The sequence below is a fragment of the Dermacentor silvarum genome, chromosome 5, assembly GCF_013339745.2.
Source record: "Dermacentor silvarum isolate Dsil-2018 chromosome 5, BIME_Dsil_1.4, whole genome shotgun sequence".
In the NCBI taxonomy this organism is placed as follows: Eukaryota; Metazoa; Arthropoda; class Arachnida; order Ixodida; family Ixodidae; genus Dermacentor; species Dermacentor silvarum.
In genome coordinates this window covers 19,356,957-19,372,529 of record NC_051158.1, presented here as the reverse complement: position 1 = coordinate 19,372,529, position 15,573 = coordinate 19,356,957, and the positions used below count along the sequence as shown (strand labels likewise).

Below are 15,573 nucleotides of genomic sequence, written 5' to 3'. Positions count from 1 at the left end.
CTGAAAATGTATATCCAAGTGATGAAACGGAGATTTTGCATCGAAGAAAGCAACTTTGGAGCAAATTCGGGAGCCGAGTTTTCGCACACGCAGACCTGTTGACGGACACAAAGAAATGCATAGAAGCTTCGCTGTAAAAAAAAATGCAATAAAAAAAAAGGAAAAGGCAAGAAAGGAGCTCAATGCACAATAAACAGTCTTGCTATTCCCCACCTAATCAGTACTACATACCACCTTACCATATCTTTCCTAGCTTATGACGCTGCGCTGTGCAACATATGCTTTGCAGTTACCCATTCTTATTCTAGCACGGAGGTTGTATTATACGGGGCCTAAATTAGGCCAAAGTACTACAATGCACTAAAGTTTTGCAATTTCTTGATAAAAAGTGTGCACAAGGCCAAAGTTTACTCAAAAATACAATTTATTACTCATTCACAGCCTAGATGGAAAACAGCCCTGCAAATAACAATAGTAAACATGGAAAGTAACATGTCCATTCAAACCGGCTTAATTCAAGAGTAAAAGAGTGGGGGGTTGTGGCCTGTGAAATTATGCAGAGGCTTATTCCCTTCAGTATTGGCAAAAGCAAAAACATGCACAATTGCCGATAAGAAAGCTTAACGAGCAAACACTACACAATGAACAAATAAAATATCAGAGTTGGAAAAAAAAAATCCCATGTTTGGTGTACTCAGTTAAGTGGGGAAAAAAGGGGGGGGGGGGGGAGAACTATTTTAACATCTGACATAATTGCACGACTAGACTGGGTTGCACCACAGAAAAGTCCATTGGACTAAAATTAGTAACTGCAAAAGACAGGAACTTCAAGAGTGAACGAAATACAATAAACATGGTTTGCGCACATCACAGAAGGCCTACCAGGTGAGTACCAAATCTGCTAACTGAGGATGTTCAAAATCCAAGCTAAGAACATGACAAAGCCATCATCAGTACAAAAATATTCCGAGCAAGTGACATCCACACATTTGAAGGGAGGATGCCACTTATTGGCAAATATTGCCACTTTGTACATTGGGGACATATTCTAAGCATTTCAACAGCGATTAATTTGCTACAGACACCAGTGACATGCGAAAACTAAATGAATCAGACAAAGAAGAAAGCAAGGAGGTATGTTGGTAGCTTGCAAACTTTGACCACAATGAATGCTCAGACATTCATGAAGTTTGAATGACTGCAATGTGGAACGGCTGCAAACTGCCTGTTACTTGTTGGAGACACGCCCAGATGCCAACTGCTATGGACGGAATTGAACATTGTGGGCAATTAAACAGGAAAAGAAAGAAAGCATACAGTTCAAGACATGGAAATAAATACCACAAGTTCAGAGGTTAAAATGAGTGGTCCCGTCATCCTGACTATCATGGTTTGAAATGTGTACAACAGTGTCCCATTTGCAGCAACACACAGGATCCAGTCGTATTCCACACCACACCCTTTACATCCACAATCAAGAATGGCAAAAGAGCTATGAACAGCTAATAAAACACTAGTTTTCTAAGCCATTTTATAGAAAATTCTCTGCTGCAACATTGTGAATTTGCATCAGCAGAAACTGTGCCCCAACAATGGAGACCAGCTTTTGTTTACCTAAATTACGAAGTTATTAGAAAAAGTGCAAGCCGACGATATGCACTTGGCTGCAGTGAGCTAAAACCTGACACAAAAGTGACAATTAAAATACTGCAAAAACAATCTTAACATTACCCACAGTAAACCATAGTAATTAAGCAGCCATGCCAACATCCCTGCAGCAAAATTTTAAACAGACATCAAACAACGAGAGCACATATGCAACAAATATAAATTAGCATTTTGTATAAAAGACTGACCTTATATCGTAACCTTCCTGTCTATTCATCCCTATGCCTGCAGCACTAGAAGTACTGCTAAACAAGAAAAATGTATATTCTATACTTTCAATCTGACAAGCCGTAAAAGCTAACTAATGAAATCCACAGTCAAGAAAGGGAGCATGTAGCTGTCAGAATTGTTTCGCAGAATGTACATCAAGAAGCAACTAAGTGGTCCACAAAAGTAAATATATAAGCATTGTGGGGGCCAACTTCAGGTATACAATCAATCCCAACACCCATCCATCTCTCCAGAATAGCAAAACGTTTTTAGAGACACAGTAGAGTGTTCCAAAAATTGCCTCCAATACACAACTAGGAGTGTTTCATACCTCCCGACAATTGCAGATACAAAACCACGCCAAGCAAAAGCATAAGGAACACAGACAAAATGGTAAAACTGAATTTCTTTGCCTTCTGCCTGGCACTGGAAGTAAAAGCCTGAATCAATCCCTTTTACATTATGCACCTATGCTGTGAAAAGTTTAAATGTTTTTTTGAGGGACCCATCATCTGTATAATTTGCTGGTGGGTGTATGCTGCGAATGAACATTGCTGCTCCAATTTGTGCATGGCACTGCTGTCTACACATCCAATTGAGAGGGGCTGTAACAATGTGCACTGTTTCACTGTTTAACAATTTGTGTCCCAAATTCATCTACAATAAAATGTGGAGTAAATGGAACGGCATCAACAGTGCATGGAGCCCAGGTTGGCCACTGCACCTATTGTAGTGCATATTGAAACACATATTGCAAGGACCACTGCAATTGCTTAACTCTTCGATTCATGTGGCATTGACTGTTTTACATCAGTCAATGCCACATGAAGAGTTAAACAATTGCAGTGGTCAAGAAAATGTAACACAGGTGCAGTAAACCGAGAAAGCTAGAAAGAAGCACAACCATGCTCTTAGTAATCACTTTCATGGATACCACTTTCAGTTCATGCACGTTTACTAAGAGTGCATCGCCTAACACTTGCCGCCATCTGCGCTTCCAATCAGTGTTTTAGCTGCATCGCATTGTTACCCAACACACTTACAGGACAGGCAGCAAAACAGTCACGCTGTCATTAAATGTCCATATACAAGTCATGCAGAGCACTACAAAATCCTCCATGAAGGTGAAAAGCATCCCTAAAAGTGATTGGCTGAGAATATAGTAGTGCAAGGGGTACGCTTTTTTAAAGCTGAAGACATGCTGCTTGTGCTGTGATGAACACTCCATAAGAGCACAGGATCATAATCCTGCTCAATGTGCAAGCGAGTTTTATGGGGAAGAGCACAGTGAACAATCGTTGGTGCCAACCAGGGCAAATGGTGGGCAAATGCAAGTTGTAGAGCTTGGAAGACTTAAGCACAGGACCACAGTTAGTGACCCAAGGCCCACACAGACCTGGTTGCCCACAAATATACCCGTGTTCAATGCTTTGGAGAAATATGTTCAAAGTGCTGGAAATGACGAGAGAACATCAACACAAAACAGGCACCTTCGTCGATAATTTGAGTAAAGAAACAGGTCCATTAAACTGGGAGAGAGTTCAGTGTGAACGCACCCTTTCATCCAAACACTGGAACAACGTTTTGCAACAGCTGTTCACGTTTAGCACACTGAATTGTATGTCGCATCATCATCAAAGGTGCTGCACATATACTGGTGCGTCATGCAGACTGAATAAAAAGTGCAGATGCCACTCTGCTTTTGCTGCATGTCCTGGAAACAACTTTCCTCACATTTCAACTTGCCCATCAAAGCAAACAAATCTGTCAATGCTTGTGCTAGGCAACAATTGCACTTACCATTAGTTTACAATCAGAAATCAAAAATAAATAAAAACCAATGTCTTCAGGGGTGCTTGAACTTGGCAAAATCTTCTGGCAAAGCATTAGCAAATTGAAGGTTCAGCAGCGGCTGTGCATTTGCAGCAGTTCCACAGACCAGCAGTAATGAAGCTGGCGATGTGCGCACATGAAGTGCTCGCTGAACAAAATGCTGCAGCAACAGCAGCAAAGACAAAGCACCAAGGCCACAGGTGATGCAACTCGGGGGAAGCGTTGAAGCGAGGTAGCTCACCAACAAGTACCGATGCCTATTAACGTTTCTGCAGGTGATGCTGTGACTGAAGGGTTGTGCAGGGAAACAATGTCCCAGTGCCACCCAAGTAATGCGATAATTACTAGTGGTCTTGTTGTGCCCCCAGCTGTGTGCTCTGCTGAACCAGGTCTATGAAAATGCACTCCAAGGGCAAGATATAGGAGAGTGGCCTGGGCGGTAGTCACGTTTTCATCGAAATCTGACAATGCTGAGACTGGACTGCAAGTTAATAAAGGGGTGTGAACCAATCAGGATCCCAAGGACTCCCATCTTGCGCTGCACATGACACAGCTGGTGGAAGGGCATGGCAGTGCTAGTGGTGCAAGGACAGGAAACTGTGCTATCACTGGCCCTTGTATCAATGGTAGAGTCCCAAGGAGTGGCAAACATTGGGCCGGGTCGGAGGAACAATGAACACCGGTAAAACTGAGGTACTTTCAAAGCTGTTCTGGTCACGTGCACACACTGATGCTGTCATGTCACCGAAGGTGGCAGCGGAGAAGAGGTGTGCTATGCCAGTATGATGATGTGGTTCACAGTCACCAGTGTCACACATGCCACTGCCCAGACCAGCACAAAGATAAGCCAAGCGCCATGGCGGAATGGTGAGGCATGCTGGTTTTTGACGCCGAGCCCGAGTGCCTCGAGCACTTGCTTCCTGGCCCGATGCACCAGCGCCACTGGTATGATGTACTGGATGAAGGCGCCAGCGTAGGAACCCGTGAAGCCAACCAAAAACTCTACGCTCTCAGTGGCTAAAGCAATGGCGACCGGTGGAAGCAAGGCCAGCAGCGGGAAGATGAAACGCTCTACAAGCACCTAGAGAAAAAGAAAGGGAAAAATCCCGAGACTCATTTGCAGAACTGGCTGTAAACATGTCTTTCATACACACAAGTGAATTTGCTTTTTCAAAACTTAACCGGGATAACATTACAGGTCTTCTCCACCTCCAATCTCATATCATCATTAGCTAGAATGCTGTTGTGCCTTTATTAATAGCTGTATGACACAGTGGACAATAAACAATGTAAGAAAAAAAAGCACTACCTGACCCAGGTACTATCACCAGCAATCCTCATTCTTTGAGACTTCTGACACTAATTTCATAGATTCATTATTCGCTTCCTTGCGTTGGTGCTTTAGAAACAAGCAAACAAGAAGAGTCACATGACATTGCTCATCTGCTCAAAACTGCAACCATTGTGCATGCAAAAAGCTGTGTGAACTTCAGTGTAGTGGTTATTGCACTGCACTCCCAGTGCAGTTGCTATGGCAACGCAGTGTATTCAGCATAAAGACAGCACAGTTCACTCTGGATGAAGGGTCATGCCACTAAACTAAATTACATCTAGATTCAGTGCCATGGCACATCTACTGTTTACTGTCACCGATAAACTCAGCAGGGAGTCTAAAGTAAAATAGAGGTTAACCATGCTCCACTAGACTAATGATCGCAAGTTTCTTTGTAAACATCATGTTCAGCACTTCCCTTGTTTTGTTACACGTGTCAGTGTCGAAGGTGGAGTTATCGCCATATGAAGCTGCTTTGTTCAAAAGTGCAAAATTCGTAACAGCACTCGAAACCATGTCCCAAGTGAACACTTCAAGGAACAAAAGCTGGACATCTGGAACACACATGACAACCAACCAAATGCAGCCTCGACAACTTTGCGGCTCAGCTTACCACTGGGTTTGGCGTGATCGGCTACTACTGGATCCATAGAGCGTCCTACTAAAATTACTAGAGGGAACTGCGGTGCTGCAATCATGCAGCTAGCATGAGAATGATCAATAAAACATGAATGTGTCCGATCGCCATGCTCGTGGCTTCAAATGTTCTTGTGGTTTTATTCACTGCACTTTATCTGCGTTTATCAGCCTAAATTAAAGAGCAATTCCATATTTTTTTAAATGCAGAGAGCAATAAGACTGAGCACATGCAAAATTATTGCAAATTGTTTCCCATGCTGTTCGACGTGTGAAGTACGCAAGAGAAACGCTGTCTGCTACGTATACATGTTAGGTATTTACAACCTATACATGTAGGGTAAGCAACGCGGCTCGTTCACCTGTTGAGCGCCCCGAACGAATTAATGAGGTTAACCAGGCAAGGTTAACAAAGGGCTCCGTCAAGGCCAGCGAATACCAACCCAAAGTATTTTTGGAGCGTGCAGCCAACACGGGGCAGATTGAAAAACCACGGCTGTCAGCATGCGAATTTGCGAACTGGCACTGCGCACATACACAATTTGAAGAATTTTGTGGAGACAAATGTTGGAAATTACGCCTACCTGCCGTGCATGCTGCAAAAGTGCTTGTGCGACAGACTGTGTTGCAGAAACAGCATAGGCCCACGGCCGCGCGCAGCAGTCATTGGTCGATCTTTCATGATTCCGTTTCGGCGTTTATTGCAGATCATTTTGGGTTTCTTAAGAGCAATCTCTTCGTCCATTCATTGTCGCTAATCACGCGAACATGCCTCATAGACCTTACCTGTTTTCAATATCGTATGACATTCGCTGAACTCCTGAGCGGTGGCTCCTGAGCTTTCAGGAGCATACGGCCACCTTTCCCACTACTCAAAACCAACGAACTCGCTGTAGGGGGCGCTGTTTAGCGTCGCTTTTGCAGCGCCGCCTGGGCAGCGAATCTTTCCCATAGAAACCTAGCACCGGAGTTCCCACTGGTAAGTTTCGTAGGAAACTGACTGATTAGAATATGCCATAGCTATTGTTGTGACCGGGGGCCCAAAGATGTGGGGCTGTCATGCACTGTGGGGGAGTGGAGATTGTAGGGACAGTGGCTAGAATAGGGAAGTGTGACGAAGGCTCTGTCACTCGCGTGAGCGTTTCAGATGCAGCCGCAAGGCGGCGCTCACGCTTGCATTCACGTTGCCCGACCAGGCCCGACGATCGACTAGCCGGATAAGCACCTCGATTTGCGATGCGAATGTCCTTTTCTTTACCTCGAATGGTAGCATATCTTGCTCAGCCGCTCGTGTTCGCGAAGATCGCAGCAACATTATAGCAACATATGCACCCTATAAATTCGCGTATAACATGTCATTTACTTGCGAGATCTTGGCCGTCTTGGCATGTGTACCTCGGAGACCACGCAGACACGCCTCGAGTTTTGCTTCACTGCGGTCTTATTTTACGTGCAAATTACTGTCTATAAGGCATACCAGCTCACCATTGATGATGTGTTCAAAGTGACGCGACACAAACTGCGGATCGAAATGCAGTTCGCATACAGCGGCATTTCGTTCGAGTGGCTTGTCGGCTCGAGGTATGTTGCGCTGCCCACTTTCGGTACGTCTCGTTGTCTTACGGTACCCTGAAGAGCGACTTCTTTTTGCACGATTTGTAACCAGTCGCGCAGCCAGGCACAAAAACAGTGACTTTGACAGCGGCTCATCCCTGAGCACTTGTTAGCACCGCACGAAACATTACTTCGCACAAGAATTTCCAACAAAAAGCGGGAGAAACTTACGGACCAATTCATATCGGGCGCTCAGCTCGATGTATAAACGAGTGCGAGCGCCCCCCGGCGGATGCATCACAAGGCGGCGGCGGCAGTTGCCATAGGAGCCGCCGGGCGGTAATCACACTTCCCCTATTGTAGCCACTGTATCGTAGGCATTGGCCTGACATACAAGTCGTTTCAAAAACATGTTTATATTCACATTCAAGTCGAATCTCGATAATTCTAACTCGAACGGGCCCGAAAATTTGTTCGAATTAAAAGACGGACTTATTTTAGAAGTATTCGTACACCATAGCATGGCGTACGAACGGTGCGAGTCGTGAAATATCGCGGCATGCAAGCACATAGCGAGCGAGGGCCACGAAACTGCCCACACCGGCCAACGTTCGCATCCCATTAACGGCAGAAAATGAAACTTCAGAGAGCGGGCGGCGCCGGCAAGGCGACGGGCGCGTGCGGCGACTGTCGGAGATGAGGGCGGAGGGCGGCAGCGAAGATGATTTGGCCTCTGCAACCCTGTCGCTTCAGTGGCTTCGGCGGGCGCGGTGGCAGTGCCGCCGCTCCCGCCGGCTCAACACCAGCTTATAGCCCGCTCCCTGAACTTTCGTTTTCCGCCGTTGAAGCGAGCGTTGGCCGGACTGGGCCTCTGTCGTAGCTTCCCTCTGCGCCGCAGCTGCAGCGTTGGCGAGTCGTTAGCATGTACACGCGTGTTCCGGCGTGACGCAGAAATGGCGACCTTGCCATTTGAGAGAGTTAAATTGCTGCTGCGTTTTTTTTTTCTCTCTTTTTTTTTTTCCTCCACGCGGCGTTGAGGGGTCTCGCCTAAGCTTTTGCTAGAGTGTACTAGATTGGGGGAGTGGGTCCAACGAAGGCTCCCCGCTGAGGCTTTTTTTATTTAAAAGTTGGCGGCATCACCATCGCTTTCTCCCGAATGAGCGGCCCCGCGCACCGGCCGGACGTTTGTCGCGTCGGAGAGCCTACCGCAGCTGCATGGAGCTTTTACAGGCGAATACTCGGTGGTGGCAACACTGGTGTTATTCCCCACCGATTGTTTGCAAATAAAACGGAAACACAGCGGCGGAAAGAATGCAAACTACGCAACGACGGTGCATCGAGCAGGCGACAGCTACTCGACCCGCGAGCTCGCCTCAGCCAATGAGCGCTGCCGAAACAGCCAGAGCCAACGTTTATTGGCCGGATATTCAGAATAAGGCGATGGCAGCGCCGCCACAATTTCCACGTTTTTTGCGTCACCCTCGGCGCTTGCAAAGGCATCCGCTGGACCCACTCCCCCAATCTAGTACACTCTACTTTTGCTCTACGGCGGTGCCGGAGCAATGCCGGTCGGAGGCGCCACCACGCGATTTGGCGCGCTGCTGAGAGCATTGTCGGTGCACGGCATGTTCGAATTAACTGTTGCAAATGCTTTCGCATTCGAATTACAGGGCGTTTTCGCCCACTGAAATACACATAACTCTGACGGGACCACAGAGCCCGTTCGAATAAACCGGAAGTTCAAATTGAGCATGTTCGAATTAACGAGATTCGACTGTAAAAAAATAGGGATGAACATGAGAAGAAGTTCAGTTATAGTAGTTCAAGCTGCCGATCCCTTAACAAAGCAACTGCCTCGTCTTATACCCCTTCGGTCTTTCCAGTCATGCCATCTTCCTCCAATCCGATGCTAGGAGACAGGTGATATCACATCGGCCAATTACAGAGGAATCTCATTGATACGATCTTCATGGGAACTGGGAAATAAAACACATCATCTGAAAATCGTATTGCCCGAAATACATTGCTCCTATAAGACACTGGCCGGGAAAAGAAGAAAAGACATATTATGCCGAAAAATGTATTATGCAGAATCGTGTCAACGAGATTCCACTGTAGATGCTAGGAAGACATTTTTTGCCAATCCGGAAGTCTGAAGCACTCTTCCTCTGAGGAGAGAAGGTTAGTGCAACGGCGCTGAACACAAACATGGAGAGAGACACACCCAGCAGACACACAATCCCCGTTATCTCAGCGATAACAGGAGAAGGAAAAGCACAACCAGTTCGCTCGAATAAATGTCCCTTCGCAAAATGCCTACATGCCTTGACTATGTTCAATGGGCTGGCATAATGCACCACACTTCACGTCGGCAATTAGCCGGCTCTGGCAAGGGCGTTGGTTAAGGTTCCTTGCAGAGGTAGAACGCTCCCCTTTTTACACACCCTTTCTAAGGAATTTCTTGTAGCGCAAACCGACACTGCAACGCGGGGACGCCAAGGTAGGCGCATGCACGGCACGCGCTAGTCTGTTCTAAAAGCCTGCCAAACTGGTCTTCTCGGTCGCGGCGACTCCTCGATTTCTTACATTCTCATCGCGTTCTCATGACGAAAGTCATCAATCAACAGTTGCGACTTGGCCACTATGCTGGCTCTGGCTGACACAGGGGCTGCATATTTGAGCCTCGTAACGTGGATCAGTGATTGGTAGTGTGGGGCCAACGCACAATCACAGCACTATCTATAGCACTAGCGTCCTCCAATACTCTTGCTCTTGAGGAGATGCTGGCAATGTATCAAAACAAAAATATCGCCCTTTAGCTATCTCAGAGGCTGAATTAACATATGATCAGGTAGGTGGAGTCCGAATTATTGAACATTACGCTATAAGGCGTCCAAAATTTCAGTTCACTTTACACAATATATCTATGGGGCGGTGTCGTGAAGCTGTCCAAATTATCGGCAGGCAATGGTGGCGCAGTCCCATTCAAGCCTGTAATCGTGCCACGCTGCTACCACAATGAGTAAGATGAAATTCCAAGGATGATCTTATGCCTCCCACAGACCTAGCGACACAGACAGAAATAGCGGTGATCTTTGGAATATTCAAAAAGAGTCGACTGACGTGTTCATTTTTGGCACTCACATTTTGGTGCTTATTTTCAACACACAAGTCTCACACACCAAATGAAGCAAGGTTAAGCTGTTTGCAGAATGAATTTTACTTTAAAATGCATGCCAATCACGGTCACTGCTACCAAGACATGGAACATATAACATGAAATAACGTAAGCTGAGGGATGTTGGTGTTCCATTTCTGCATCCAGCCCACAACACAAGACAAGGATAGAGCGAGGAACCAGCGACATAACGAGCTGTCTTTGTCGGTTTTTCACTCTGTCCTTGTGTTGTACGCTGGATGCAGAAATGGATCGTAACATTGTTAGTATTGCGAACATTGTTGAACTAGTGCCTGTCACACAATATGAAAAATAAAAAGGCAGAAGCATGCTTAGCACTTACATAATGTAAGTGCAAAAGGCAAAATGTGCCAAAATTATTCTTTTTGAAAATTTCGAATAGCACTGCATTCATTCAATGTTCCAGTTCCCTGGCCCTTGCATTTTCCCAGCTTTTGCACTTTCTTGAAGTATGCATCAGAGTCCTGCCATATTAAAGGGACGCTAAAGTAAAATAGTAAGTCAAGCTAGAGTGAAAGATAAAGCTTCTGTAAGCGAGAAAATGACAACTGCAAAAATCGAAGTGCCGCCACCAATTTCAGACTATGGTACTTCTCATGTCATGTGACATTAGCACTGGATGATTCCGAGAGCAGTACAGAAGGAGGTCATGTGGGAATTATGCCAACTCGTTCGTTTTGGTGCAGGCGATTCAAATTTAAAAGCAGCAGCGGCACCTTTGGAGACAATTTTCTATGCAACAAAGTCATATACAGTGTAGACCGTTTATAACGTAAGTCGCCGGAGTCGCGAATATCCGCACTATAAGCGATACCGCACTATAACCAAAGCAACAATTTTCAAGGCCCGCACATATGCAAAACATGTGCACCGAGCCGCCACGCATATGCGACAGTCGAGGAATGCGGCTAGAACGTTTGCATTCAATTGACAGTCGAATCTCGTTAATTCGAAATAATTCACGCGGCGGCGACTCCGACCGGCATTGCTCCGGCACCGCCATAGAGTAAAAGCTTAGGAGAGACCCCTCAATGTCGCGCACGAACGAAACAAAAAAGAAAGAAAGAAAATGCGATGGAAATTTCACCCTCTCTCAAATGGCAAGGTCGCTGATTCTGCGTTGCGCCGGAACATGCGTGTACGTGCCGACGTCTCAGCCACGCTACCGTAGCCACGCGTAGAAAATGGCAGTGAACCCTTCTTTCTCCTTTATGCTTCCTCTACTTTCTAGTCACGTGTTGACCTTGCACGCTGCGGCTACGGCGCAGAGGGAAGCAGCGGCGCTGTCCCAGGCCGGCTAACGAAACTGCCCACGCCGGCAAACGCCCGCTTCTTGATAACGGCAGAAAACGAAACTTCGGGGAGCTGGCGCTGGGCTGCCTGGAGCAGCGGCGCCTACACGGCAGCAGGCGCGCACAGTGACAGTCGAAAGTGAGGGAGCTACGAGGGAAGGGCAAGGGGAGCCACCGAAGCGGCGGAGTTGCCGAGGCGAAATCTGCTTCCCTGCCGCCCCCCTCCCTCACATTCCGCGGTCTCCGCGTGTGCCCTTCGCCGTGCTGTGCCGGCGCCGCTCGCTCCCTGAAGTTTCGTTTACTGCCGTTATCGAGAAGCGAGCGTTGGGCGGCGTTGGCAGTTTCGTGGCGTTGGCAGTTTCGTGGCCCTCGCTCGCTATGCACGCCGTGATATTTCATGACTCGCACTCAAGATTCTGGTTTCAGCCTCACTGGCTGTTCGTTCACACCATGTGCCCTTCTCCTCCACTTAGTCTCTCTTTTTTCCTCGAGCACTCCTTGGGGCACCCGTTTGAGGGGAGCGTTCGCCGTCTCCGCTGACTTCCGTACTCCCAGGCAGCCGCACTGTAACCGGTATTTCGTTTCCCGCAACTGCACTATAAGCGATACGTGTATACATGGACTGCTATGGGAAAATTAACGGGAGTCTGAAAAGACCACACTATATCCGGTCCTGCACTACAAGCGGTTACGTTATAAGTGGTCTATACTGTAGTATTGCCATACAGAATACGATGACAGACTTCTAGACTAATACTCTATCAATCTAACTCGACTTCATATTTTCCACTAGCGATCCTTTAGTGAAAAACTTAAAAGCTGTGCGTGCTCAAAGGAGGAGCTGCCCACCTGCTTGCGAGACTGTGGTGGTGGCATTCCGCCTTGCATGGAACTGCCCGACGAAGATATGCTGCGGGATTTCGACCCCAGCTGGCTAGATGCGGATTCCTCGCGGAGGAACAGGGAGCGCAGGTTGTTGCGGAGTGTGATGGCAATGATGGGGAAATTTGTGCTTAGCGTGAACACTGGGAAGAGCGACAGGAAGTACTGGAGCACCGGAATGCGTGGAATGATGGAGTCGCCCGTGTCGCTGTTTGGCTGCACGAAAAAGAAACATGGCACTAAAGTCAAATGAAGCCTCAATTCCTCACAACCAATATTCACAAATCTTTTCCAAATGTAAGTGTGGCCCATGATTGGCTATCGCCCCAACCGTCTCCTTAACATTGGTAACCATTGTGAGTAATGCCTGGCCAAAGGCCAGCTAATGAGAAAATACTCTTACATAAGAGTTTTATTAATTAATTAATTTATTCATTCATTCATTCAAAAAGCCTCACAGGCTCCAGTAGGAGTACTGTGTGGAGTGGGTTATACAATAATATATATCTTCATAAGTGGAAGCATTACAAACAAGTGAGAGAGACAACGAGTATAGTACAAGTCGTAGGCTAAGGTACATAAAACAAAATGATGATACATAATAGTTACCACAACACAATATTTTGCGAGTCTGTGCCCAGGTTGGCAAGAATCATGAAAAGATGAAGTCAAATGCACTTGCCACAGTTATCAAAGAGAATGAATAGAGACCGGATTTTAGGCAAATGCCTTTTTTTGTTCCTTGCGTTCCTATCACCCCAATTTGATATATGAGCATGAATTAGAGGTTAAGAAGGGCTTATATAGTGTTTTTATAGTGCCCATAAATGCCTATTTTGGCGTTTGTGCCTAAATGCCTATAAATGCCTATTTTCAATATCGGCGCCTATATGAACATTATTTACCCTCAAGTTTCGCTTTCGAGTGCAGTTAGAGACCGTTATTTATGTTACCGGGCAACATTGACTGTTCGGAACTCTATGGGGTTTAACAAAGTCCTCTAGTTCAACCAACTCCTGGAAAAGAACCGCTAGCAGCAATGAAATGGGAGGCGCCGGCCAGCATACGCCGCCGCGCTGACATGGCGCGAGCGGTTGGCGAATGCGAAACCGCGGAGAGCCGACAGGGGAAAGGAGAGTGAAGAGCAAAAGAAGGAAGAAAACTGTGATGCGCCTGCGGCTTTTGTTTTGTTTGTAATTTACCTTTTAAGGTGTTCACCGCCGTCAAGCATTCCTTCTGAGCGTACAAGATCATTCTCAGTGACAAGAGGCACAATTTTGAATCCAAAAATCTCGAGGTGGTGGTAGTTTTCTATTGTTTCCACAATCTTCACAGTGATTCTTAGACTATGTTCCGCGTGCCCTCTAAACACATTTCTTCAAACATGTGCACTTCAAATGGGCGGAAGTGTATTTGGCAGTGTTGGGACGTTTTGCCTGTACAATTCGGATAATGTCATCGTATATGAGAAAACTGTCAGAGTTGTACCTAACAGTCCTCAAGTAAGAACATGTTAATTTCTTAATAAATTGTAGTCTCTCTTGCATTTATTATTTATCTGTTTTTGTTGTGTCTTAATTTATTTGCGTCAGGCAGACATAAAGTAGCGTTTTTTTAATCAGTATTCCTAAGTTTCTAGTATTCTTTTTCATGCCTGTTTCACTATAAGCGACGCTCGAGTACAGTGGCCGTTGAACATGAATATTAGCAGTGTGCTTGTAGAATTAAGCCAAATGATCGTCATTAATCCAGCAGTTTTATGGGGCAATTGCACGGCTATGTTCAACTGTTGGCGCCTTTGTGTCATCATACACAATAACATTTCTTGTTTTTTTGTCGTAGATACAGGTCACGCACGTCTTCGTTTGAAATAATTTGCATTTATGTAAAGATTTATTGTGCCTATATTTACGATGTTGGAGGCCTAAAACGTTGTTTTGCCTGCCTATTTTTGGCGCCTAAAACGCGCTTTTTTAATGCCTAAAGATACGGCCTCTAGTTATGAACAAGGTTACCATCTGCGAGCCAAAATGTCCATCTTTGAAAATTTATACACACTTGAATGTAGCACTGAGCAATGAAGGAAAATTTATGGGTACCCCAGGAAGAGCTCTGCTGTGGAAGAAAAATTTGCCTTGGTTGGTTTGGAGATCAATGCAAGAACATCTGGTCACTGGACAGTTTGCTTGACCAACTGAGCTAGCCTAAGCCAGGATTCTAGGAGCTCGCAGTAAAAGGGTAAAATTGCATAAGAAAATAGTGCAAAGAATAGGTAAGGAGCAAGTAGACAGCACTTCCCACCCATGCTTGGCACTGTTTTGCTTCACATTCCACCCAACCAGTCAACTTCAGTGAACTCATGTGATTTATTCGATAGTTCAAAGCACAGGAAAACTTAAGCCAGCATAAATCAGCAACATACAAGCAGACTCAAGTAAGCTGGTGTCCTCCTGATTTTTCGCAAAAAGTTACAAAGCGCAAATTTGTTGCTTTTTAAGGAACCCACATGCATTTCCTTTCATAGTGTCCAGGCTGTACACCAGCCAATAATGCTACATCAAGCTGGCAATGCTTAATCGCCCCTTCCTGGGCACACAGCACAAAAATTTAAACAGAGGAACAAACTAGCAATTCATTTTATCAAAATCACATGGAAAATGCATCAGCCAGGTTAGGTTACCAAGTCAGAGTGACCAGGTTAGGTCACTCTTACAAAAAAACTTAGAAAATAAAAGTTGACAGTTGCTTTAGCATACTCTAAAGAGGATGAAGGCAAAAGCCTGCGTGCCCACGAGACAGTAATTATATTACTTGAAATTCTTGTTCGAAAGTGTTGTTACTTCCTATTAGTACTTGTTTTCTCCCACGTAAGGTGGTTCGACTCCCACCAAAGGTCGCGGGTTCGAGCGCCTTAATTAACTCTATCGTAATTGACTGCGTTAACACCAAAGGTTGTGGGTTCTCGA

General features: G+C 45.9%; 1 protein-coding gene across 4 annotated transcripts in view; it reads right to left on the bottom strand.

The window, feature by feature from the left end:
• Window positions 1–406: 406 nt before the first annotated feature.
• LOC119452987 (transmembrane protein 104) overlaps window positions 407–15,573 on the bottom strand; it is a 37,162-nt gene continuing 21,995 nt past the window's right edge. For all 4 annotated transcript variants that reach the window (XM_049667461.1, XM_049667462.1, XM_049667463.1 and 1 more), the window contains 2 exons: window positions 12,575–12,823; window positions 407–4,792 (listed from right to left, as the gene is read on the bottom strand). In XM_049667461.1, the coding sequence (XP_049523418.1) occupies window positions 4,484–4,792; window positions 12,575–12,823 (558 nt within the window). In that variant the 3' untranslated portion in view covers window positions 407–4,483. The remainder of the gene's footprint in view (window positions 4,793–12,574; window positions 12,824–15,573) is intronic.